The 27,284-nt window shown below is 33.7% G+C and overlaps 1 protein-coding gene across 5 annotated transcripts in view; it reads left to right on the forward strand.

The window, feature by feature from the left end:
- The window catches only part of LOC127811391 (cucumisin-like), a 127,011-nt gene extending 113,897 nt beyond the window's left edge, over positions 1 to 13,114 (forward strand). For 2 of the 5 annotated variants that reach the window (XM_052351270.1, XM_052351252.1), the window contains exons 7-10: positions 11,194 to 11,427; positions 11,522 to 11,633; positions 11,892 to 12,105; positions 12,253 to 13,114. In XM_052351270.1, coding sequence (XP_052207230.1) covers positions 11,194 to 11,427; positions 11,522 to 11,633; positions 11,892 to 12,105; positions 12,253 to 12,809 — 1,117 coding nt within the window. In that variant the 3' untranslated portion in view covers positions 12,810 to 13,114. Of the gene's footprint in view, positions 1 to 9,447; positions 9,549 to 11,193; positions 11,428 to 11,521; positions 11,634 to 11,891; positions 12,114 to 12,252 lie in introns of those variants that run through there. The other 3 variants (XM_052351261.1, XM_052351244.1, XM_052351285.1) reach the window with 3 other exon arrangements.
- Positions 13,115 to 27,284: the final 14,170 nt, after the last annotated feature.

Below are 27,284 nucleotides of genomic sequence, written 5' to 3' on the forward strand. Positions count from 1 at the left end.
AGAAAAATTACTATATCCTTTATTCAAAGTAATGACTATAAAGGAAGTAAAGAACTTCATGTCGTATCAAAGTAGAATGATAGCTTACCCTTTTTTCTTGCTGTGAAATGGAACAATGCTTCCTTTACGACTCCTTTTCGTTATCGAGCTGCTACTTTGTCAATGACGTTGTCCTCTCTCTTGGAGCTTTGCAAATCGTGACCTCAAAACCCAATCTCCTTCCTTCGATTTCTTCCTCCACGTCATTCTCTTCATCCCTTTCATCTTCGTCCTTTGATTCCTTTCTCTTTGTCTTCGTTCTTTGATTCCTCTTCATGTTTTCCTCTTCTCGTATTCCCTTTCCATGTTCCTCTTCACACCGTCTCTTCCTTTGGTTCAATTAGGGCTTCGATTCATCTACTTTTATTAGGTCTCTGGTTCCTAAACCCAACCCATTTAACCCCAATTAAATGTTTTATTTTATAATTTTTTTTTACATGTGTACATGTGAAGCCTACTTAAATGTTTTTTAATTCAAGTGGTGACGTCAGCAATGACACATGTCTCTCAAATTAATTTCAGGTGTTGAATAAAATTGCACCAAATCAAACCAACTGGGATACAATTGTCAAAATTAAAACATTTGGATTAAATTATAAAAACACGAAAAAAATTGAATTTTCTCCGCTATTTTCCCAATAGTAAAATAGATGACCTAATGTCATGTTACCTTAAACTAGATGAAGTTAACATCAACATAATTTATTAATGCATAAGAATTTTGTAGAGCAAAAGCAAAAAACCATATAATTGCTGCCCTTTAAAATTTGGATTAGTTATGAAAAAGTGTTGATCTTTAATAGAATTTTTAGTTTTAAACTAATTTTTAATTTATTTTAACGATAATGTCTGTAACCATCTTATAACATTTGTAAATGGGGGTTTTTGAATTTGTTCAGGATTGAATAAAATGAATTTGGCTAATTGTACCATTATCTTTTCACTTGTCACCTCACCTCATTTTTTGACATTTCATTTCTATTTTGTCATTGTTTAATGGTAATTATTGTGGAAAATTACAAGAAAAAAAAATTCTTAATTATTTAGTTCAACGGTAGACTGAATTCTTAATTATTTAGTAGTATAGCAATAGTATTTTAACTTTAATTTTGTTTGAATTTTGAATCCTCCTTAATTATTATACATTAGCAAGAAAACATTAAATACTAATGTGACATGATGACAAAGTTAAACTTAGAGTGTGTTTGATTAGAATTATTTTTCATGAAAAATGTCACATTAATGAAAAAATTTTTGGGTTGCATGTTTGATTGCTTAATATTTTTCATGAAAAATTTGTATGGTACAAAATATTAAAACATATTTTTGCTCATTTTTTATAGAAAATTACAACTAAAGTGAGAGGTGAGAATTATTTTTCATAAAATTAAAAGATATTTTTTTCCATCTTTTTCCAATCAAACACACTTTTAGATATGATGATGCGGAACCGATCACTTTCTTCTGTCTCGGACCAAGTACCTGCAAAAAGGGGTGGGGACTTGCTCCCCGTGATCCCTCCGACGCTCAAGTCAGTTCACGAATTTTTGAGAAGTATAATAGTAATGAAAGATAATAAAAGAGTTCATTAGGAGTCAAATCCCCATACCTGTAGAGGCTATCATCTATTTATAGATGTCCCTTGGCCTTTCCCTTAAGAGATAAGATATCTTTCAAAAATAGAGGTTAATCCCATTTCCGTGGGGAGAAAAGATAACCTTCCCAAATGGAGATAATTCTTGGGATGTTAGAGATATTCTTGGTTGACTGGATCTTCCTCTCTATCTCTTTTCAGTTCAAAATCATAATAGAGATTATAAAGACACGTAGAGCTCCTAAGACTTGACATTTGGCGATTGCATATTGGCCTTTACTGACACACATGGCTCCAAGTTAATGATAATCTCCTAAGGGTAGTATAGTAAAATTGCTCCTTATAAATATTCCTTCATCACTTGCCCCCCACTCCTTGAGCTGATCGAGTAAGGAGGTTGGGCAGCTGAAAGAGTAGTTGTCACTGTTTTTTTGAGCCTCTGTATAAAAGTTCTACTAAAAATTTGGGTTAGCAGTCTCGGATGCTGAATTCGCTTTTTAAGTCTCCTAGTGCCTTTTTAGTCTTCCCATGCAAAGGGTGATTAGGTCGCTCGAAGTGATAGAGACGTTCGAGAATTTTTCTATAGTAGAAAAGGGGCTAGCTCTTAAATTAGTACATATATATATTTTTATTGTTATTTTTGGCCTAGGGCCGAGGCTATACTAGTCGAGGCCGCATTCCTCATCTTCGGGGGTTGCTGGCCGAGGTTGTGGTGGTCGAGGCCACGTTCCTTATCTTTGAAGCCGCTGGCTGAGGCTGCGGTGGCCAAGGCCGCGTGCTTGAACTTCAGGGTTTATGAATGTAAATGTATATCATGTATGTATGTGCGTGTGATCCACAATAATGGTAGAATTACGCTTCTTTTATGTGATTGAACATATATATATATACATATATATATACATATATATATATGAATCTTTCGGCCTTCTCTTTTAATTATTTTTACATAAAACAATAATTGAAAAATAAAACTGTAGGAGACATAAAAAATATTAAAAGAGAAACAAGCGTACCTATGATGCAATCAGCACATACATGTAATTGAGTTGAATAGATTTCCTACGGCTTGAAATTGTACTTGGAAAACAGAAGGAAAAGACGAGGGCCCCACGGTGGGCGCCAATTGATGATACAGAGCCGATTACCTTCTTCTATCTCGAACCAAGTACCTGCAACACTCAAGTCAGTTCACGGATTTTCGAGGAGTATAATAGTAATGGAAGATAATAAAAGAGTTCTTTAGGAGTCAGATCCCCATACTTGTAGAGGCTATCATCTATTTATAGATGTCCCTTGACCTTTACCTTAAGAGATAAGATATCTTTCAAAAATAGAGGCTGATCCCCTTTCCATGGAAAGAAAAGATAATCTTCCAAAATGGAGATAATTCTTGGGGATGTTGGAGATATTCTTGGTTAATTGAATCTCCCTCTCTATCTCTTTCTAATTCAAAATCATAATAGAGACTATAAAGACACGTGGAGTTCCTAAGACTTGACACGTGGCGATCACATATTAACCTTTACTGACACACATAACTCCAAGTTAATAATAACCTTCCAACAATAATACAATAAAATTGCCCCTTATAAATATTCGTCCAGATATATAATATATGGACAATGGGAACGCATATGGTCGTTTCTAATAATTGAATAGAATCCATCACTGGAAAATTGAAAATTGGAAAAGCAGTCCCCCGTACAGGACACGGTCTGATGGAGAGAGAAAAAGGAGCAAAGACTTTTCTGTTTAGTTGTTCCAAAAGGTGAAATCGTGAAATCGCTCACCCTGGCGCAACTTTTCTGTTTAGTTAATTAATATCTTTGGGTTGCAATTAAACTGAGGGAACCAATCAACAGAGTTAAGACTTGGAAAGAAACGTTTATAGACGCCACATAGTTGATTGACTCCTTTTTAAGTCTCAGAGAGTTTCTCTTCGTTTATTTTGTAAGGAGCTTCCCATCGCTTGCTCCTCCATCAACATTTGTGGTTTATATTATATATATATATATATGTATATGCTTGCATGATTATAGATATTAAATATTTTGGCTTATAAGATAATCAATTTGGTCTACTAAGTAAGAATTTATTAAAATGAATAAAATAAAATTATATTAATATAAAGTTGTAATATTTTTTAGATCAAGATATGAAATTGTCAAGATAAAATTAAAAAGTATTTTAATATTTTTATCAAATTATTTGTTAAATTTTTTAAAATACATTAAAAGGCATATGCATAATTTTTTCTTATTTGTAACGTTCAAGATAATTTATTTTTCTAATAGTCGCTAGATAAATTTAACAAATACAATGAAAAGTATTTTTGTCTGGAATAATTTTCATATATCACTTTTTTCGACATAATTAATAAATATTACCTAAATAAATAATACAAATTAACATATTATTCTTTGATCATCCATTGACAATAAACTTATTATTAATTAATCTGATTAAGATGGTTCATCGCATGCTGCAGTTTCGTATTACTTGAATATTCCACACAAACTTATTATTAATTAACCCATTGACAGATGTGCTTAGTCTTCTTCTTCCCAACAATCTCTACGTATTTGATTCATCAAATAATGGTTAAGAGAGAGCCCTTCATGTCTGCGAGCCTTCTATATAAGCTTCATTTGTTGGTTGCTTCAATATGAGCAATCTGATCTGATATACAACAGAGAAGATATATAATTAAGTGGGTACAAAGATATCTATATGCCAAGAAAAATGACCGCTGGTTTGTGGGTTCTCCTACTTCACCTCTCCCTCCTACTGCTCAAACCAGAAGCTGCAGATTCTCATGCTCCTCGACAGGCAAACTCTCTATCTTTCTCCATTTTATCTTTGACATATACATACATGGAAAATAAGTTTTTGTATATATATATATGCTATCTGCATTCTTCAATTGTTTGATTCATCATGCAGGCTTACATCGTTATATGGGGGACACCCCAGAGTAGATATGGCCAAAATTGAACCAGACCGGCGGTTCGAACCGGAACCGGACCGACCGGAACCGGACCCGGAACCGGCCGAACCGGAACCGAAACCGGAACCGGACCGAACCGGCGAAATTCGGTCCGGTTCCGATTCAAGGTTCCGGAAAACCGGAACCGCCAGTTCCGCGGAGCCGGAACCGCCGGTTCCGGTTCCGCGGAACCGGCCGTGCCCCCCCCCTCCCTCCCCCGTGCGGCCGTGCCCCCCCCTCCCCCAACGGTCCAATTTTGGACCGTTGGCCCCCCCCCTCCCCCCCCCCCCCAACGGTCCAAAATTGGACCGTTGGCTGCCACCCCCAGCCAACTTTTTTTTTTTTTTTTTTTAAATTTTATAATTCCTATCTATATATACCCCTCCCTCCCCCACTCATTTTTCACACTTTCTCTCTCTCTCTCTCTCTCTCTCTCTCTCAAGTTTCAAGCTATTATTCTCTCAATTTTGTCTCTCATTTAATATTTTAATTTCAATTTCTTCAATCTTCTCATTTTGTTATTTATCAATTTATTCAATTATATTGTTAATTATTTATTACTTGTTACTATATTATTTTATCATTATTATATTTTTTTATTATCATACTTTTTTCAAAAAAATGGCAAGTGAAGGTAGAAATTTTGAAAATGTTGAAAATGTTGAGTTTGAAGCTCAAAATTTTCAAACACAAGAGAGTGAAACTCAACAAAAGGGAGGTGGAAAAATTTCTACTTCTGATATTTTTAATATTCATTTCAAGAAAACACCAAAAGGAGATGGTAAATTTGATGTATCTTGTAATTATTGTAATCAGGTATACAAATTCAAGCAAGGAGGTGGATATGGTACTTTCGCCCGACATTTGCAAACAAAGCACCCGCTCAAGGTTGGATTGAGCCGCGATCAAACACAAATATCCGGGTTTGCTACCTCTTCAAACTCTCCTCAATTATTTCATTATAATGAAGCTAATTGTAGGTCTGGTTTAGCTGAAATGGTAGCAATTGATCATTTATCTTTTAGTTTTGGTGAAAAATTAGGTTTTACTCGATTTTGTCAAAACTTTGTTAATCCTAGTTTTAAATCAATTCCTAGAAATACTTTGAAAAGGAATTTGTTAAAATTGTTTAAAAACTCAAAAATTGAATTGATAACATATTTTCAAAACAATAATATTAATGTTTCTATTTGTAGTGATATTTGGAGTGATCATTGGCAAACTCATTCATATATGGGTATTACTTGTCATTGGGTTGATGAAAATTATGTTTTACAAAAAAGAATTCTTGCGTATCGATGTTTTGATGAAAGTCATAATGCTGAAAATATTTGTAGATTAATTCAACAAATTTTACAAGAATATAGATTAGTTAATAGAATTTTTTCAATTTCTTTTGATAATGCATCGGCTAATACTGCTTCTATTAATGAATTGAAAAGAATTTGCCAACCAAATTTTGGTGGAAGATTTTTTCATGTTAGATGTGCATGTCATGTTTTAAATTTATGTGTTTAAGATGGTATTAAGTCACTTAATTCTTATTTAGATCCAATTAGAAATGTTATTTCTTATATTTGGGTACACCCTCGAACTGCAAAAGCATGGGCACATTTTTGCACCTCCAATGGTCAAACCCCAAAACGTTTTTCAAAAGATGTCCCTACTCGTTGGAACTCAACTTTTAAATTACTTAATCAATCTTTTGAATATAAAGATTTATTGTGTTCTTTTGCAGCAAATTATATTCCACAATATCCTATTTTTCCAACTATGTGGAATGTTTGTAGTTCAATTTTGAATATTTTACGAATTTTTAATGATGCTACTCATACACTTAGTAGTGTTTATAAACCAACTTCACATCAATTTTTAATAGAAGCAATGAATGTGGCCGGTGTATTAATGGAAGGAATTAATGTTGAAGAAATTTGTCATGCTGTTTTAGAAATGAGAGAAAAATGGTTACGTTATTATCAATTTATTCCTGAAATTTTTCTTGTTACTATGGTATTTGATCCTAGGTGTAAATTTGATGGTTTAATTGAGTGCTTGTCTAACTATTATTCGTTGTTAGGATTAGAAAATAATGAAGAAATTGATGTGAATATTATAATTTCTAAGGTTAGAACTTTATGCAATCAATTATATGAAACATATGTTATTGCTCCTAGTAGTGAAGAATCATTTCCATCCATGGCTCCGCATTCCTCTTCCTCCCAACCAATGAAATGGGGTTATAAATTTTTAGATCAAAGGAGGAAAAAACCTAGATCGAGCTCACATTCGGAGCTCAAAACTTATCTAACCACAGTTTTTGAGTTTGGTGATGATACAGGTTTAAATTTTGAAATTTTGGAGTGGTGGAAAAGGCACAAGGAGACATTTCCAACTCTTGCAATTATTGCAAGTCAACTTCTTGCAGTTCCAGCTTCAACTGTAGCCGTTGAACAAACATTCAGTAGTGGAGGCAACATTTTGGACGAAAGAAGATCAAGATTGGCTCCAGAATCATTGGAAGCTCAAGTTTGCCTCGATGATTGGGAAAGAGCTAACATGCGACGTCAAGAAGAACTTATCCATTCATCATCATCTGACGAATGGGTTAATGATGGTTCAACAACGGCGACTTCCGACTCCAATGAAGATGCGTAGGATCCAAGTCCATATTTTATTTTTTTTCACATTTGTAAAAATTAATTACTTGTATTACATTTTTGTTGTAATTATTTTTTAATGAAATTAAGTCTAATTCTATTTTTTATTTTTTATTTTTCACATTTGTAAAAATTAATTACTTGTATTACATACTTGTTTAGTTGTTTTAATTATTTTTAATGAAATTATTACTTATATTTCTTCAATTTTTAGTAGTGTTTTTTTATTAAAAATATGGTTGAGAATATTTATATTTACAATTACATTTAACAATTAAAAATCGAAACCAAACCGAACCGAACAACGGAACAAGGACCAAAATTGAATACAACAATATTTAAAAAAAATTAAAAAAATTCGGTTTGAACCGGAACCGGAACCGTTGACCGAACCGGCTCAAACCGTTGACCGAACCGGTCCAAACCGTTGACCGAACCGGCACGAACCGGAACCGGAACTGAACCGTCCCAAACCACCCTTGGGCGGTTCGGTTCAGGTTCAAAGATTTCTTGAACCGAAACCGACGATTCATGAACCGGAACCGGCGATTCATGAACCGTGGCCATGTCTACCCCAGAGGATGGATTTTCTACATCTTCTCTCCATACAAGCTTGCTGCAAGAGGTTCTTGGCAGGTTCATGCTTTGTTACCTGGTGCTTGAGTTGCCCTATCTTGTAAAATTAATCATTCACTAATAATAACAACTCAAACTACTATCATCATTTTGTTAATTGTCATATCACCTGACTCTTTCCAAGTTATAGAAAGAATTTTAATTTTATATTTTATATTATTATTTTTTACTCCCAAGTTTAAATATTGATGTGAAAACTTTGATTACATATTCAGCAACGATGTATCAGCATCCCTTCTCTATAGCTACAAGAAGAGCTTCAATGGGTTTGCTGCCATGTTAACTGAGGATGAGAAGACGAGAATTGCTGGTACATTAAATCTATTTCCAGAGAACTACCAAGATGATTATTTAGGAGGGAATCTATGTTTTTTTTTCTTTTTCTTTTTTTTTTTTCTGATGAAAAAATGTTAAATTTTCAGAGATGGATGAGGTAATTTCAGTATTCCCCAACGAAAAGTATCAACTTCACACAACAAGATCATGGGACTTTATGGGTTTTTCCCAACAAGTCAAAAGAACAGCCATTGAGAGCGACATTATCATTGGAGTTCTCGACACTGGCATTTGGCCAGAGTCCGAGAGCTTCGTCGACAAAGGATTTGGCCCGCCACCAAGCAAATGGAAGGGCACCTGCCAAGTCTCTTCCAACTTCACCTGCAATAAGTACTATTTTGTAAATTTTTTTTTTTTAATTTTATCTTTTCTTATAAAGTCAAGTAGTTATCTTAACATTCCATTCTTCTAATACTAATGTAGTAAAGTTATCGGAGCACAGTTCTACCGGAGCGACGGGGAGTATGACAAGGATGACGTAAAGTCTCCGAGGGACACACACGGCCACGGAACACACTGCGCATCCACAGCAGCCGGAGGCGCAGTTGGCATGGCGAGCCTGATGGGGTTTGGCATGGGAACTGCGAGAGGAGGCGTGCCAGCGGCCCGGATTGCAGCGTACAAAGTATGTTGGTCAGACGGCTGCCAAGCCGCCGACATTCTGGCGGCGTTCGACGACGCCATTGCCGATGGTGTTGACATAATCTCCGTCTCACTTGGGGTGGGCTATCCAAAAGGTTATTTTGAGGATCCAATAGCAATTGGAGCTTTTCATGCAATGAAGAATGGGATATTGACATCTACCTCAGGGGGTAACGCCGGACCGGACCTTGCCACCATTTCGAATGTAGCTCCTTGGTTTCTTTCAGTTGCTGCTAGCACCATTGACAGGAAGTTCTTGACCAAGCTTCAGCTGGGTGACAATCAAGTCTACCAGGCAAGTCTTACTTCCTCGTCATGTCCTCTCTTTGTTTTAGTAGTACATATGAAAACTCTAGGATCACTCGTGGGAATCCAAGTGACATGAGAGTTAAGATGCGTCGGGAAAAAGGTCTCAAAAGTTCCGTCCCCATGTGACATGATCACTCTCTCTCTCTCTGCCCTTGGGGCCTAATTGGTCACCCATATCCCAAGTTTAAAGGTAAAGGGGCTAATAGACTTACTGTGGGTATTGAATCTGTATGCTTCTCATGCAGGGAATTTCCTTAAACACATTCAAGATGCAGAAAAAATATCCCATGATCTATGCTGGAGATGCTCCAAATACTACAGCAAACTTCACTGGTTCCATATCCAGGTAATGTAGAAGAGCTCTGGCAAAATCTTGCAAAAATTCTTGAAATGTTCAGCAAAAATTCTTGTATAATAGTTCAAGTTGACAAAATAAAGCTAGGGAAGCTAGCTAACACTTCCTTGGAATGGCCAAAATTTCTAGTTGAGCCCTTCCTTATTCCTAGAAAACTGACTGAGCCTGAACTAAAGCCAATCTACTACTAAATTAATTTTTTAGTGTAAATTTATTTTTTAATAATAGTCCAATTCAAAAAAAATTATAGTCTATTCTAAAATTTATGATGTGCAACTCTCTACATTAAATCCTAATTAAAAAATAAAGATTAAATTCATTCAAATTTTATTATTAATTTCAAATACATTCAAATAATAAGTTCAATACTCTCTTTCTAGTTTGAAGTTTCAAATGCGCTTGTGTAGCTCTCACGTCTCTTCAATTTTGGTTTTTCAATTGGCTTTGACTTGTCAACCAATTAAATCATGTCCCCCTCTCTAATTTCTCAACCAATTAAATCATGTCCCCCTCTGCAGAGCGCTTCATTGCGCCTGGAAATTGGGATTGGATATTGATAAAGGAATGATTGGAATTGAAGCTGCCAATTAATATATTATATATTATATAAAAATTGAACTAAAATTATCTCTCTTCGTGTCCCCTCTCTCCGAATATTGTTCGCAGCGATTCTTTCATCTTCCTCTTCCTTAATTTTTTAATTGTTGTCATTGGCATGTCTCTGCTCCTCTTTAGTCCAATCATGTCATCTTCGCTTCAACCGTGTCATCTTCCTCCTCATCCTCTCTTTATGTGACTTAAGAGATAAGGATCATGTTTTTTTCACACATTTATTTTTTTAATTTTTTGTATGAATGATTGATTGTTGAATAATGACTCTCGATTTTTCTTGTTTGTCCCTAAATTATCAATTAATTTTATGTATATATTTTAATATTTGTGATCCCTCTATTATTATTATTATTAAAACATCTTCTCTAATTTTCTTGTGTTTTTCTAAATTATTAATTAATTTTATATATATTTCAATATTTGTGAAGTCTTTGGTGATTTTAAGGGAATTGTGTTTAATAGGTTATGAAATTCCTTTTGTTTCTTTTTTGATCAATTGAAATTGGACATAGGTCTGCGTGCTATTTTAAATTATAATATGTTTGTGAGTTATATTTTTTAGTTTGTGAGTTATGTTTTTAAGTTGTTTGAGGATTTTAATCTGTAATTTAGAAATAAAAATTATGTAAGAATATTTTTTACAAGTTAACCTTAATTTATATTAAAAAACACTTGTTTTAATGTTGAGTTGAATATTTTAATTATTTGATTATTGAATTATATATATATTTTTTTGGTATCTTAGAATTGAGAATGGAACAATAATTTTTTACGAAAAAAAGAAAAATATTATTATTATTTTAAAAAATAGAGATGATCAGACTAGTGAAAGTATTACGGTACAATTTCCTGAATCCGCCCTTAGATGGACAGTTTCAATTTAATGAATTTTTTATTTCACAATCTTATGAATCACAAGTTGAATGAAAATTTATTATATGACTTTTTATTTACATAGCCCCCCCCCCCCCCCCCAACAACGATTCTGGATCTGCCCTGCTCATCAATGGCTGTGGGAATGCAGGTACTGCCTCGGAGGCTCGCTGAACCAGAACTTGGTGAAGGGTAAAATCGTTCTCTGCGATGGTATCGGTAACGGTAACATCAGTACCGGGGAAACAACGCTGTTGGCCGGCGCAGCTGGGGCTGTGATGCAAGTGACAGGCTTGAGGGATTTTGCTTCCTCTTATCCTCTTCCAGCAGCTGTAGTAGGAGATGATGGTGGTAGAGCTATTCTCAACTATATCAACTCCACCAGGTACACAGATTTCTTTCAGATCAATTTATTAATTGTTCCCTTCATGAGCATATGTATTATGAACCTAAAAATATTCTGTCTACTGATCAAACAGCAATCCAAAGGCAACTATATTCAAGAGCAATGAGGCCAATGATACTCTGGCTCCCTATGTGGCCTCCTTCTCATCCAGGGGTCCAAATCTCGTCACAACTGATATACTCAAAGTACGTTATTGATTAGTAGTAATCTATCTAATCTTCTTTTATTGGTGTGATTTCACCTTCATATGAACAAATTGTTTCAGTAATTGACATTAATGTTTATTCCCAGTAAGTGTGTATACATATATATGAGAGGTTCAACTTGATAGCCCTTGGCCTACACAGTGCTTTTGGGTGCCACATCGTACAAGAGGGGCATATTTTTGTTTTCATCAATTGGAATTGTGGTTTCATGCTTCCTTTTTACATTTTCTGATGCAGCCGGATATAGCTGCTCCTGGAGTCCACATCCTAGCAGCATGGTCACAGGCTTCATCGGTGACAGGACTAAAAGAAGACAGAAGAAGAGTAACCTACAACATGGTATCCGGGACATCAATGGCATGCCCACATGCTTCTGCCTTGGCTGCCTACATCAAATCCTTTCACCCTACATGGTCCCCTGCTGCAATCAAGTCTGCCATGATGACTACTGGTAACTAAGCTACATCCTATATCCATTTTTACTAGAATTAGAGTGGCCAGTTTGCCGATCTCAACCAGGGACCTATCAAAAACTCTTGCCAGTTGAGTGCTTAATGATATTGAGTTGACCACTTTCGCACTTTATTGTTGTTTTCAGCCCTTCCCTTGAGCGTGGAAACTAGCCCAGAAGCAGAATTTGCGTACGGTTCAGGCCATATGAATCCCCTTAAAGCTACAAACCCTGGCCTTGTATATGATGCAGATCCAGTTGACTACATCAAGCTTTTATGCGGACAGGGCTACAATAACACCGCCTTGCGACTTTTCACCGGCGAGAAGACAACTTGCTCGGATGTTGGCAGAAATGGGACAATGTGGGACCTAAACCTTCCATCCCTGACCCTTTCAACCATGGCCTTGACGCCATTTAAGCAGACATTCAAGAGGACGGTCACAAATGTTGGGCTACCCTCATCCACATATCATGCCAGACTGACTAATCATAATTCTGCACAGGCACTTAGGATCAGCGTCGAACCCACAGTTCTGACATTCACGTCTCTCGGGCAAAAGCTAGGGTTTTTGGTGAAGGTGGAAGGAGCAATAGGAGCAACAAGGGTGTCTGCTTCTTTGGTGTGGGATGATGGCACACATCAAGTGAGAACCCCCATTGTTGTCTATGCTTCACAAATACTACCTACTTCATTGTTCTAGTTACGCGATAATAAGACCAGTAGAGGCTCCAGTAATAAGAGTGGATGGAATGGAATAAATATCCTTCAAAAGAGGTAGAGAAAAATCAAAAAGAACTTGTGGGAGAAACTTAAGTGCAAAATGAATTACAAGAGCCATACAGAAGATAGGGCTATAAATAAAAGTGATTAGCAATTTAGAATTTATATAATTGATCTCATGGTGGGATAAAGACATAATATGTCATTATTATTATTGTTTTTATTTTCCTTGCATATGAAAATATATATGAAAATAGATTATACTAAAAATTTCAAGGTGCTTAATATTTTTTGTTTACCACAATGTTATTTATTCTCAATGCTTTTAGAACAACATATTTGTAGAAAGAATAACAAATTGGGATATGTTTTTTAAAATGGATTATGTAACACTCCAATCTTTGGGCATGTTAGAATTTTTTTCTAAATTGCATAACTACCACATAGAAAAATTCTTCGTTAAGTTCCCCTTCGCATCTGGAGTTCATCTGATCCCATACAAAGCATTACAAATACCTCTAGTATGCCCTGCCTTAATCTAGATTCCACTTTTTTATTAAATTATCTAGGTGCATTAAACTATAGTTAAGGATAGAAAGCATTTGCATTGAACCAAATGTTTCTTCTTATCATCTAAGAAACAATTAACTTCTCTTTTTGTTCACATAAAAATACGTCACCAAAGCCCTTTAATTTCAAAAATGACCTGTATGTTTTGAAATCTCATCAATTCTGTGCTTCGAAATTTGGTGTCTTGGAGAACCTTCCAATTCTAGTACATAATGTCTTGAAACCTTTAGTCCTTGTTTCAAAATTTATTACTTTTTCTCAATTCCTGAGAACCTTACAACGTATTTCAAACCCCTTGCTCCAAGTTTCGAAACTTCTTGTTCCATTTTATTTTTCAAATTTTATCACCATTAAGTTTCGAAACAATAAATAGATGTTTCAAAACTTACTATCTCTTCTATTATTTTTGAAAAACCCTAGACCCTAGTTTGGAGCACAAAACTCCTCATGCAAATTTGCTAGGAAAGTGTTCTCTTTTATTTTGAAACTCTAAGTTGACATAGAATCGATGTTTCGAGGCCATCTTGGCCAAGAATTTACAAGAACATCTTGTTAATTTTGAAATACCAAACCTTTAGGGCCTGTTCTCTTTGTTGTTTTCGGGCCGTTTTCTGTTTTCGATTTTTCAAAACACCCAAAACGCGTTTACTTACCCATTCTCAAAAATGCATTTTTCAAAACACAAAAAAAATTTACACACAAAACTCAAAACAGCAAAATCGCGTTTTGGCCGTTTTCAGTGAAAACCAGCGAAAAATTCCAAAACACGGAAAACGCCTCTCGGTCCTCTTCTCTTCCAGCTCTCTTCTCTCTTCTCCTTCTCTTCAAGCTCGGCCTCTTCTCTTCCAGCTCTCATCTCCCTTCGCTTTCTCTTCAAGCTCGGTCGCCACTGCCATCACTGCCATCCACGCCCGCCACCGCCACGCCCAGATCCATCGTCCATGCCCGCCATCGCCACCGCCACGCCCAGATCCGCCGTCCACGCCATCGCCATCGCCATCGCCCTCTGCCATTTCTTCATTCTGCCACCACCTCTGTCTTTTCTTCCTTCCACAACCGCCTCTGCCATTTCTTCCTTCCTTCACCGCCTCATCCAGATCCATCATCCACGCCCGCCACCGCCACGCCCAGATCCGCCGTCCACGCCCGCCACAGCCACCGCCCTTTGCCATTTCTTCCTTCCCTCATCGCCTCTGCCATTTCTTCCTTCATTCACCGCCTCACACGACCTCTGCCATTCTTCCTTCCTTAACTTTTATAATTTATAATTTTTTTTAATATTTATGTTGTGATAATCTAAATCTGTAGATAATTTCAATTTGTTGATAAAAGAAATTTATTATGAAATGAATAGTTGAGTCAAATTAAAAATAATTTTAGGAAGTATTTTGTAATTTTAATACATTATATATGATTAAATTATTAGTTATCTCTAATATTATATTTTAAATTTTTTAAATTAAATTTATAACTTATTAATAAATATTTATAATTTACTTTGAATCAATTTTTTTAAATAAAATATCATAAAATAACATTTTACAAAATTTTAAAGTAAACGCGTTTTTCAGTTTTCTATTTTGAGAAATAATTTTCAGAATGACAAAAAGAACGCGTTTTTAAAATTTTCAAAACAGACACTCAAAACACAAAACTGAAAATGAATTCAAAACTCAAAACTAAAAATTAAAACATAAAGAGAACACCACCTTATGTTTTGAAACTTTAGGTTGAAAACGAATTTATTTGGCTCATTGGAAGACCTTGTTTTGAAACAACATGCGCTTTGTTTTGAAACTAGGTCCCCAAAAGCTAAAAATAGAGACCTTTTCCTTTAAAAGCCTGGATTATTTCCATTTCAAATCTTGTTTTATGGTTTTACCTAGCGTCTAAAATCATCTCACAATTTTCTAAACCATAAGTTTGTATTATTCAACAATATACAATGGATTAAATCCAATAATAATCCACACTTTGTCACTATCACTTAAGAAGAAATTCACTACAAAAAAAAAAAAAAAAAAAATCGGGTTTAGAGACGAATAAATATTTTTAGAGGCAAATTTTATTTATCTTGTTATTGGTTATAAGGTTTGACTTTAGTCTTAAAACTCATTGTGGTATAAGGTTCGAGTTGAGCCATAAAACTCATCATGTACAAGGTTTTAGGGTGAATCATGGTAAAACCCTTGTTGTGGTTGATCATAGTGAAGGTGGTTGTGTTTGAAAATCCTTCAAGTGGGTAAGTTTGAAGGTAGTGGAGTAGACGGGGTGCCGAACTACTATAAATTTCGTGTGTACTTGCTTTACTATTTTACTTGCCTATTCTCATTGTTCAAACTTTCAAAAGAATCGTTTTCAAAAGCTAAAAGTTTCGAAATAAGCAAAACAAAGAGGAATGTTTCGAAACATATATAGTAGGTTTCGAAACATACTTAACAGAAATATTGATTTCAAAACACATTTCTTCATATTTCGAAACATAGTGTTTTGCACGCAATAAGTCTTTAAACTATCAAAGAATTTACCCTAATCCCAATTCACCCATCTTTTAGGATATATTTGCCATCATTTGGAACTAACACTTTAGAGACGAACTTAAAAAAAAAATACTGGTCGCTGGCCGCTGTCTATGGTAGATTTCAACGATCGGAATCGATCTTTGAAATTTCCTTGGTGTGGTGACCAATATACCCAAAAATTGAAATGATTCAACGATCAGATCACAACAGATCTAAAAATTAATTTTTTGCAAATAGGATGTCCGCTTTAGGAAGGGCTTTGCTGACCACCTTCCATGGCAAGTTATGATGATCAAAATCAATCATTAGAATTGACTTGGTTTGGTAACCAACATACCAAAAAATCAAAACGATCCAACAGTTGGATCTTAATAAATCTAAAAATTAATTTTTTTTTGAAAAAAGCTAACCATTTTTGAAAGGGCATCACCATCCACTGTCCATGGTAGATACAAACAATCGAAACTAATCATTGGAATCATCTTGGTTTAGTGATAAACATACCCAAAAATCAAAACGATCAAATGGTTGGATCTCAGCAGATCTGAAAATTAAATTTTTACAAAAAGGTTGCTCATTTTTGGAAGGGCATCGTCGACCACAGTCCATTGTAGATTTTGACGATCAGAATTGATAATTAGAATCGCCTTGGTTTAGTGACCAACATACCTGAAAACCAAAATGATCCAACAGTTGGATCTCACTAGATTTGAAAATTAAAATGAGAAGATGATGAGGAGAAACTTTCATTGAGAGGAATCAACAAAGAAAAGGTGAAGGCACTTACCTAGAAAAAGCCTTCTTATCCTTCATTTCTTAGCTAGCCTACTTGAGTCTTTCAATCGGCTTCTTGAGATGACCTTGACGCTTTATGAATGAGAGATTCTCATTCTCAAAAATCTTTTTTTTTTTTTTTTCATTCCATGCAAATGGATGGGCGGATGGATCAACAAAAAGATCAAGGCACTTAGTCTTAGAAAGGATTCTTTTTTTAAATCAAAAGTTAAAGGTATCAATCTATTTAGAGACAAAAATTTTCGTCTCTAAGAGTAGGCAAAATTCAAGACAAAAAAATTCTGTCTTTGATTCTGGAATAACCTTCAAAGACATAAATTTTTTTGCCTTTGATTCTGTCTCTGATTCAAAGACAGTATTTTTTTCTATTTCTGAGAGCATACAAGATTCAAAGAGGGAAAAATTTCGTCTCTAATTCTCAAAAACTTTCAAAGAAGGAACTTTTCCCTTCTATGATTTTGTAAAACTTTCAGAGACGGATGATTCCATCTCTAATTCGAAAAACATTAAACCCATTAAAAAATAAATTTTGATTATTTTAGTTATTCGTCTCAAAATCCGTATCTGTTAGAGATAGAAATTGTTGAGTGTAGATTTTGATGATTGATGATTGGCATGTGTGAATGTGAATTTATATTTTATGTTCTAACAAAGCATGAAGCCTTCATAAGGCTTACAAAGCTATTCTTTAGTGATTTCATGACACAGGTTATATATGGAAACTTCTTATACCTATATAGAGATTTCATTATATATGGAAACAAGTTTTTAGAGAGCTTTCTAGAAATTTGAGTATTTGAGCTATATATGGAAAGTTCTTCTTGGAATGGAAAGTCTAGAAGATATATATATATATATATGGAATCCTTGTTTATATATGGAAAGTTTTTCTTGGAATGGAAAGTCTAGAAGATATATGTATATGGAATCCTTGTTTATATATGGGAAGTTCAAAAGATCTATATGGAAGTTTTTGAGGAGATTGGAGTAGTCCACTATATGGAGTTGCCATATATGTAACTTGGTGACATGGCATTGTTAATGTGGCATCTTGGTGACATAGCAGCCACGTGGAGCACACTCATCAAGGTTACATCATCTCGTTGGTCTAAATATGGTAAGAGAATCATGGAGTAAATTTAAAGGTTCTTAGAAGCTTCTTTACTTAGTTAAATATGGAAGAATTTTTTGAATTGCATTCAAATGGAGAAGTTAAAGATTCAGCCCTATTATTCAACATTAATGGAGGAAATTAAGGTTTGAAAGTTAAACCTTGATTGATATTACTTTCCTTTATTGCTGATTCTATCTCATTAAAAGGATCCTCTACTCAAATCATGGAATCAATTATCCTACTCATTATGACTAATTGATATCCTCATTATAGCTAATTGATATCTTCATTATGGGAGAATATTCTAAGGATATCTTGCATATATTCAGCTACACAAATTGATTCTCTTCTTGTTGTCAACATTTTTTAGTATGGAAACTTGATCAATTAAGGGCCTTTGAAGTTATAATTGATATCTTCATTATTGGACAAATTTGCTTCATTATTTGAGAATATCTGGATGGATTTTACACCATTTGGAGGTTTAAATTCAAATTTCAAATTAGCTATACTTGTTATGGAAGCTAAGGGGCCAATTGCACAATCAAAGGTGATTGAAGATTCAACTAGAAGTCAGAATTGATTAGTTCTTATTTATGGTCGATTTTGCAAGAATTATGAAGGATTTTGTTGATATTTTAATCCTTAAAGTCAACCATGCATTATTGGAATTGATTTGCTCATTCAAGGCTGATTGGAGATCAACAAAAGTCAAAGATCTTGATGATCAATCAAGTTAGCTGATTATAGAAGGTAAATCAAGAATTCAAATGAAGGGCTGAGATTGGCTTGAAGACTTGACACATGGAGGGCTGAGATTGATCAAGGAAAGCCTTCTCTAGCACTATATAAAAGGGTCTCTTGAAGGCTTTGGAATAACTTTTGGAAGCCCTATTATTCTCTACATCATTGGCCAAGATTTTCATTCTCTCTAAGTCTTTCTTTTCCTCTATCTTCTTGAGAGAAAACTAAGAGAGTTCTCTACACTTCATTGTATTATTTTTGAGAGAACCCTATTTTTCAATCTCTACTATCTTGTAAAGAGCGTACAAAATCCAAACTAGTGAGTGTGAGACTCCAGAAATAGTTTGGTGGTGGTGAAGCCAAGTGAAGGCTTTGGTGGTTGTAAGAAAAGTTTCATATAGTGGATTTGATTGAAAATCCTAAGGAAGGGAATCCTTAGGTAGTGGATGTAAGCCATAAGGGCCGAACCACTATAAATCGTTGTGTCCTTCTTCTCTTCACTCTTTACTTATTCTTGCTTGATTACACTTGTTTGTTTTTGTTTTTGTGTGGCCAAATCCTAAGGCCTACATTCTTGTTGGCTATTATATTCTGATTTGCTTTAATTGATCATTCTTTGTACTCATTCAATATTCCATTTGGTTTATTTAAAGTCTTGTTATTGTGTGCATTCAAATCACATGTTTTTCACCAAGTTGTAATTTGAAGAGTATATTGGATCTAAGCACATACTAGCACAACTGGCGGATATCATATTATCCATCTAGTATTTAAGTGCTCCCGTATTCTCAACTACAATTTTGGTTTATATTAAATTTGTTTTCTCATATATATACGTGCATAAGTTTTGCATTAAAGTTTTTAAAAGGTGTCAATTCACCCCCCCTCTTGACTAGGTTAGAACTCAACAGAAATAAATTTTGTCTCCAAAATGTTTTTTTAGTAGTGATTAAACTCAAAGCAACTTCAATCCATTAACCAAAATAATGTATATAAGGGTGTTTAAATCTTCATTTGGTACAAAATGATTGGACAACTAAAAACCTTTCCATTACAACCATGAGTTCAAATCAAACAACTAGTACATCAAAGTACAATGCTTTCTTCGTAAACTCCAAAATGGACAAAGGCTTTAAAACCAAGACCTAGCATTTATCCATTTTCTCTTTACCCTTGGACCTACTTGCATCACATAACAAATTTTGAATATGCCAATAAAAGTGATGAAGCGCTTAGTGAAGATTCTAAAATATTTTTATACAAATAATGGCTTTCATAGGTAACTTAGTGAGCAAACACCACTTTTGGCCACAACAAGGACCAAAACCTTGAGATGTTACTGACCTAAAATCCATGGCAAAAGATATATCAATCCAATCACAAGCCAAAAAGAAAAAGAGTATGGCCACATTTTTCATGATGCTGAACAAGATAAGTTTCAATGTAAGTTTTCAAACAAAACTTTATGTCATTGATGCCTATAGCTCATTTCTAATGGAACAAACAAACTAAACAAAGTTTTAGTGGTAGAACTTGTTTGTCCCTTGACGCAATACAATGGCCACTCAAGAGGGGGGTGAATTGAGTGTTAAAAACTTAATATACCGATTTTTTCCTTTTAAAACTCTTGAGCTTTTCTTATATGGAAAATACACTTGTTATATATATATATGTTGTTTGAGAGTGATAACAATATAAATACACAAACAACCACAATTATCAACACGAAAATATATAGTGGTTCGATGTCTCCAACACCTACTCCACTCTCTCAAGGTCAACCCGACACTTGAGGTTCCATTAAAACCACTACACTAGGTTTCCACATAAGATCACCTAGCAAACTTATACACTTCGAGGTTTTCCCTTTAGCTCACCCCGAAAACTAATACAACACAATAATACACCTAGATTACTTAGGCTCTAGGATGCCACTCACAATCCACAAATTAATACAAATAAATCCTATGTCCAAACAATCTTAGACTAATATGGAATTAAACACAATGATGTACAAGACAAAATAGAAATAATACAAGTTACCACAAATGGAGAGAATATCTTATCCTTTTCCTTGGGCTCCAAATGGATTAAACTTTAAGCTTGAGGCTTGGATTGCTTTACTCGAGTTGCTTGAGAGCTTGGGTGTGCTTTAGGAAGATAGGAAATGATAGAGCATTAGCCTTCTCCAAAAATCCCTTCTTGATATTTATAATGAAGCTTCCAACAAATCTTTAAACGGTTGGAAAATCTGACCGTTGGAGTCTGGCAGTCGACTATTCTAATCGACAGTCGACTTCGCGACACCCATAGTCGACTCTTGCTGTCGACAGTCGACTCTCGCTTAACCCACAGTCGATTATCCCTCACCGGGAGTCGACTCTTAGTCCAGATTTTTAGAAAAATAAAGATTTACTTGATGATAGAATACATAGCATGAATTCATTTCAAGATATTTACATTTCTTTAGTGTAAGTAAATGAATGTGGACATTTACTTTAATACATAAATGTAAATAAGAAAGTACCCCCATTTGGATTCAATAAAAATATCTAAAAAATCAAAATCAAAATCAAAAAGAAAATAGATTTTTAGTTTTAGAACAAATTCGGGATTTGACAATTTTACCACCTCCAAAATACATACTTTCTATTTCTTGAAAAATTCATCAAAAATCATTTTAACAATAATGAATATTATCTATCAAAATACAGAGAGATAGTTTTCCAAAAAGAAAATATTTTCTTATATGTTATCTTATAATGCGCTGATATTTCACTTAGAACAAATAGAATTTCGTGGTTCATTTTGATACGCAAAATACTATAGTACTTAAAATATGTTTTTCACCATAAGACATATCTAAAAACCATTAGGGGATTTAAATATACCAAAAATAGTTTTACTAAAATTATGTTTTGCTAAACATCAAAATACACAATAGGTTGATTGGAGCAATTTGGCTCAACAAAACTCTTACTTGAGGACCAAAATTAGTTGGTTAAAATCCCTTTCTTTTCCCTTGCTCTCTTTTCCTTTTTCTTTCCTAGCTCTCAGGTGCTCTCAAAAGTTTTTCGAATGAGCTTAATTAATAGTTGAGCTCAAGCTCATTTTTATAGACTATTTGAGTAAAGGGAAATTCTATCCTTTGATAAATCCAAGTCTTCACTCAAATTTAATTCCAAAATTCTTAAAGTTTCTAATGCCATGTCAAATCCCAATTTTCCCACTTATTTTTGTTGATTGACCATTAAAAATGTTTTTCATCACTTATGGGGCAAGTAAAAACCGTAATTGAGTTGACTTGAGAGGCGTGGGGGTTGATCTAAGGGAGTATGAGTATGATAGCGACAATTCACCTGCTCCTGCATCTATTTGTGCTATAAGTTTTTTTTTTTCCAAATTCTAAGTACAATGTTTCAAAACATAGTCTCCTTGTTTTGAAACTTATTGTTGCCACGTTTTGTTTTGAAACTTTCCTCTCCTTGTTTTGAAACTTATGGTTTGGAGCCGTTGGGATTTGAAAAAATAGCCGTTGGAGCTTTCTGCAAAAAGAAATAGTCGACAGAAGAAATATATAGTTGACTATTTTTATAACTAAAGCAAATTTGAAATCTTCTAATAAATGAATATATATATATATTTCAAAAATTTCAAGTGATCATGGGGAGAATTTTGAAATGAGCAATTCAAACACTATTGTGAAGAAAAATGATATTGGTCATATTTTTCTAGTGCTAGAACAAAATGAGGTAGTTGAAAAGAAAGATAGATCTTTACAATAAATGGCTAGAATTGTGCTATGTGATAAAATTCCTTTTTAGTTTAAGCCATTAACACCTCATGCTATATGTTGAATAGGATTTCTATAAAGCCTATCTTAAAGAAAACCCCTATGAGTTATAAACCAAATATTTCATATTTTCATATTTTTGGTAGTACATGTTTTATCCTTAACAATGGTAAAAACTCTTTAGGAAAGATTTGATGTTTAGAGTGATGAATGAATTTTCTTAAGATATTCTACTCAAAGTAAAGCATATAGAGTATTTAATTATAGAACTCTAACTGTAGAAGAATCTTTTCTAGTTATAGTTGATGAAGTGAGATAGTGTTAAAGACTCAATTCCTAGTGAAGATTGTGATTTAATGTTAATATGCTTAAATGTTTAATGAAGAAAACATAGTCCATGAAAAGAAAGAACAATCATTTTCAAAAGGAAAAATTTGTAGAGAAATGATATTATTGGAGATCCTTCCAAAGGTATTAGGACAAGGGCATCCATTATAAATGAATGAAAAGTTGCAACCTTCTTATCTCAAATAGAAATATCATAAACAAAAACTTTATTTTGAAACCTCTTTGTTTATATTTCAAAACTTGTCTCTCTGTATTTCAAATCTAAGTTTATTACTTGCAAAAAGGGATTGTCTTTATACGGTTGATACCTCATCGTGCCATTTCAAGGTCTTGAGGTTTAACAAAGCTGTGGCCTTCACCGGTGATATTCCTTCATTTGAAAAAGATTTAAAAAAAAATTATTATTATTCTTTTCAAATTTCCCACCCTCTTATAAAAATTCTTATTTCCATTCTCAAACCAAATGGGTGTTTAGAAAAGGCTAGATTAGTATCTTAAGAGTTTAGTCAAGAAAAAGGGGAAGATCATGATGAAACCTATGCTCCCATAGCAAGACTAGAATCCATAAGAATGTTGTTGGCATTGCATGCCACAAATCCTTTAAGCTACATAAAGAATGTCAAGAGTGCATCTTTAAATGGTTATAAATGAGAAAATGTGTTGCTTTATTTCTCAAATAGAACCCAAAAATATTAAGGAAGCTCTAATGGATGAAAATTGGTTTATGGCTATGCAAGAAGGGCTAAATAAATTTGAAAGAAGTGGTGTATGCAATTGGTTCCAAGACCTAAAGATCACCCAATCATAGTAACCAAAAGGGTCTTATAAACAAAATTAGAATTGAATCTAGATTAGAAGCTAAAGGGTACAATCAAGAAAAATGAATCAAGTATAATGAGTCTTATGCCCTCGTAGCTAAGTTAGAAGCATTGAGAATATTATTGGCATGTGCATGTCATAAGAAGTTTAAGATATTTCAAATGAATATTGAAAGTGCATTTTTGAATGGTTAAAAATGAGGAAGTATATGTAGATAAATTCTCTTGGTTTTGAGAATTCTCAATGAAAGGATCATATGTTCAAATTTTCAAAGGAAGTATATTGTTTAAAACAAGCCCCTAAGTCATGGTATGGAAGTCCTAGCAAGTTTGTTCTAGAAGAAAACCTTAAAAGAGCTCAAATAGATATAACATTGTTTCTAAGCCTCATAATAAGGACATTTTATGAATTTACAAATGATTTATGCAGCATCTTCAAATAAATTCCTATGGAATCAATTTGCCAATCTAATGCAAAGGGAACTTGAGATGAATATAATCCTCATGTCTAAGCAAAATACATCTTCTTAAGAAATTTAATATTTCTAGCCTCTCAAAAGAGCAGTTCATCAAGCCTAGACAATTATGAGAAATGCCAAATGGTGGAAAATGAGCTATATAGATATATGATTGGACCATTGCTACATTTGATAGCTACTAGGATGAACATCATGTTTAATGTTTACCTATGAGCTAGACTTCAATCCAATCCTAATGTATTCCATCTTGGAGGCAAAATAGCTAAAAAGAACACTACTGATCCATATCAAGTTTTAAGAAAATTCCTAGTGTCTTTGTTTAGAAGAAAGTGAATTTCCATTTTATTCTCTTTCACTAAAGGTGAATATGTAGTTGCTCAAATCTTATGGATGGAACAAAAAGACTATGGCATAAATCCCCACAATATTCCAAATCAAATGTGCCAATACAAATGCTATAGCCCTATCAAAATTCTAGATTTCATGACTTAACATATGAAAATTAATCATCTATTCATAAGGGATCTTGCTCAAAAAGAAAATATCAATTGGTATCATTGATAATCAAAATCTAGATAAATCTCAGTCAATCGTTGAGTTCAAGTGCTTTTGTATAAAGAAGTTTAGATCCTTCATGTCTCTCATATCTATCATTGGTTAAATCAAAGGACTATGCCATCAAGCTCTTAGATGCTTTAAAAAGTTTATTAACGGCATATAGTATTCATGTCTTGAATCATTTATAATGCTATTTTTCTTGTATGAAATAGCTTGATTATCTTTGTGTGACAAATGAATACTTGAGTATAAAATCATGCTTTATTTGCTAAAGGATCATCTTGCTTCTTGAAGTTATCTATATGTAATGATCCTATGTGATTACAAGTATGACTAAGATTATCAAAAGACAAATGTATGTTCGTAAAGCCTATCCTTAATATGTCTTGCATTAAATCTGCCATAACTTGTTTAGATTTATGTTTTTGGATGACCACTTATTCTTTGAATATATATGTGAGTGCATGTGGTTCATTCCTCAAATTTATGATCATTGTTATATTTTACTCTTGTGAAAATCATTTGAATTGAGACAAATTACTATTCTATTTTTATATGAAAAATGTCTTTATATCTTAAAACCTCCCGTATAAGTTTAAGGGGGAGTCTTTTTCAAAGAGAGTCTTTCTATTTGCTCGAAATGATTTATTTCACTCCTATATTGATCATTTAATGTATATGCCTCTTATATGATGAATGGCTATGCATTTGATCTAGTGCTTTGATTGTTTAAATATGAGTGATTTCTTTGAAAGATATAGATTGGCTCTGATATGATCATAAGTTCCCAAAATGGTATGAAATTTTTTTTGCATCTCATGAAAAAGTTTATATATATATATATGACGTGCTCAAAAATTATGTTTGATATTAATAATGTCATCTTAAGGGGGAGCTATCTCTAGTTCTTAAAACTATCTTTACTTGATTATGATTCATTTCTATTGAAAAGATTTTGGTTTAAGGGGGAGATTGTTTATTTTAAGATTTGTGAAATCGTTTGAGATATTTTTATTTAAATATGAAGTTTTTCAAACAATCGTTGGGGGAGAGTTTAGAAGGGGGAGAGAGATTATCTTTTGATTCCAGGAAGAGTCCATTTTTTCAAAAGACTTACCTTTTTGATTTATGACAAAAAGGGGGAGAGATATATTTTGAAATTGATTTTAAGTTTTGTCATCATCAAAAAGGGGGAGATTGATATTTTACTCTTGTGTTTAGTTTTGATGATGAAAAATTTCAAATGTATTTTTTTTCTCAATTAAAGCATATGGTTTGGAAACAAAAATCAATTTCAAAGTGCTTTGTTAAAATGATCTATGATCTTTTATATTATTTGGAGATTAGCATAAACAAGTTTTAAGATCTAAAAAGAATCTCCTTGAAATCGTTGGTCAAAATAATTCTAAGGCAAAAGACCAACTAGAACATGTTTTTGAAAGTATGTTCATTTTAGAAAACTATCTCATAGTATTTTGATATCTAATATCTCTTAGTAATGAAATGGTTTTGATAAATGACTATATGAAAATCAATTTCTACTATGTGGATTATATGAATGAGAAAAAGAATTTTTAGTATATAAGCTTTGAAGCAAGATATGAAAACTTATAGAAGAAATATTGAGTATGTTTGAGAGTGATTTGAAAAACTTGCTTGTTGAGAGTGATTTGTTTCAAAATATACTTTTGATAATCTCAACTTGCTTTAAAGATAATCAAAATGAGTTTTTAAAGAATCGAATAAGGATGTATTGAAAATTCAAGTTTTTCTAAAGAATAGTCGACTATCAAGATCATTCTGTTGACTATGCTTCAAAATAGTCGACTATTTTTAATGTTCTGTCGACTATTTAAGCATCTGTCGACTATTTTTAGCATTTGTCGACTATCGAGTAAAAATAGTTGATTATGCCTTTTGATCTGTCGACTATTTTTGTTCATGAAATTCTAAAATTTCTTCATATCTTAGCATCTGTCGACTATTGGAATGTGTCTGTCGACTATTGAAATTTTGTGTTATAAAATAGTCGACTATTCGTTTTGTCTGTCGACTATTTCTTGCTTTAGTTGTAAAAATAGTCAACTATATATTTCTTTTGTCGACTATTTCTTTTTGCAGAAAGCTCCAACGGCTATTTTTTTAAATCCCAACGGCTCCAAACGGCTATATTTCTCTTCAACTTCGTGGGACACTTATATATACATGTCATAGATGATCAAGAGAAGGCTAATGGACGGGAACGAATTGAATTGAGCTTACATTTTATATTTTTCTATGCAAGGCTTCGTTCTATCATTGTAAATCTATTCTTAAGCCTAGTTTTCATTGTGAGAGAACTTGTGACTAAGAGTGTTAACTCTTAGCTTCTCTCTTTCATTTATATCGTTCTTATTTTCCTAGCTTTGTGCTAGAAGACTTGCTTGTTGAAGCAAGTGGCTGTAATTCCTAGCTAGGTGCTAGAGGGCTTGCTTGTATAAGCAAGAGGTTGTAATTCCTAGTCTTGGACTAGAGGACCTACTTGGTTTAAGTAGGGGGTTTTAGTGGATGGTTTGAAAAATTCTTAGTGAGGAGTTAAGGTAGTGGATTAGGCTTGGGTTAAGCCGAACCACTATAAATCCTTTGTGTTCTTCTCTTGTGCTTGTGGTTTTATTTCATTTATTATTTCAAGCAATTCAATAATCCTCACTTGCATCGAATTTTCCATCAAAAGG

The sequence above is a fragment of the Diospyros lotus genome, chromosome 1 (assembly GCF_014633365.1).
Source record: "Diospyros lotus cultivar Yz01 chromosome 1, ASM1463336v1, whole genome shotgun sequence".
Taxonomy (NCBI): Eukaryota; Viridiplantae; Streptophyta; class Magnoliopsida; order Ericales; family Ebenaceae; genus Diospyros; species Diospyros lotus.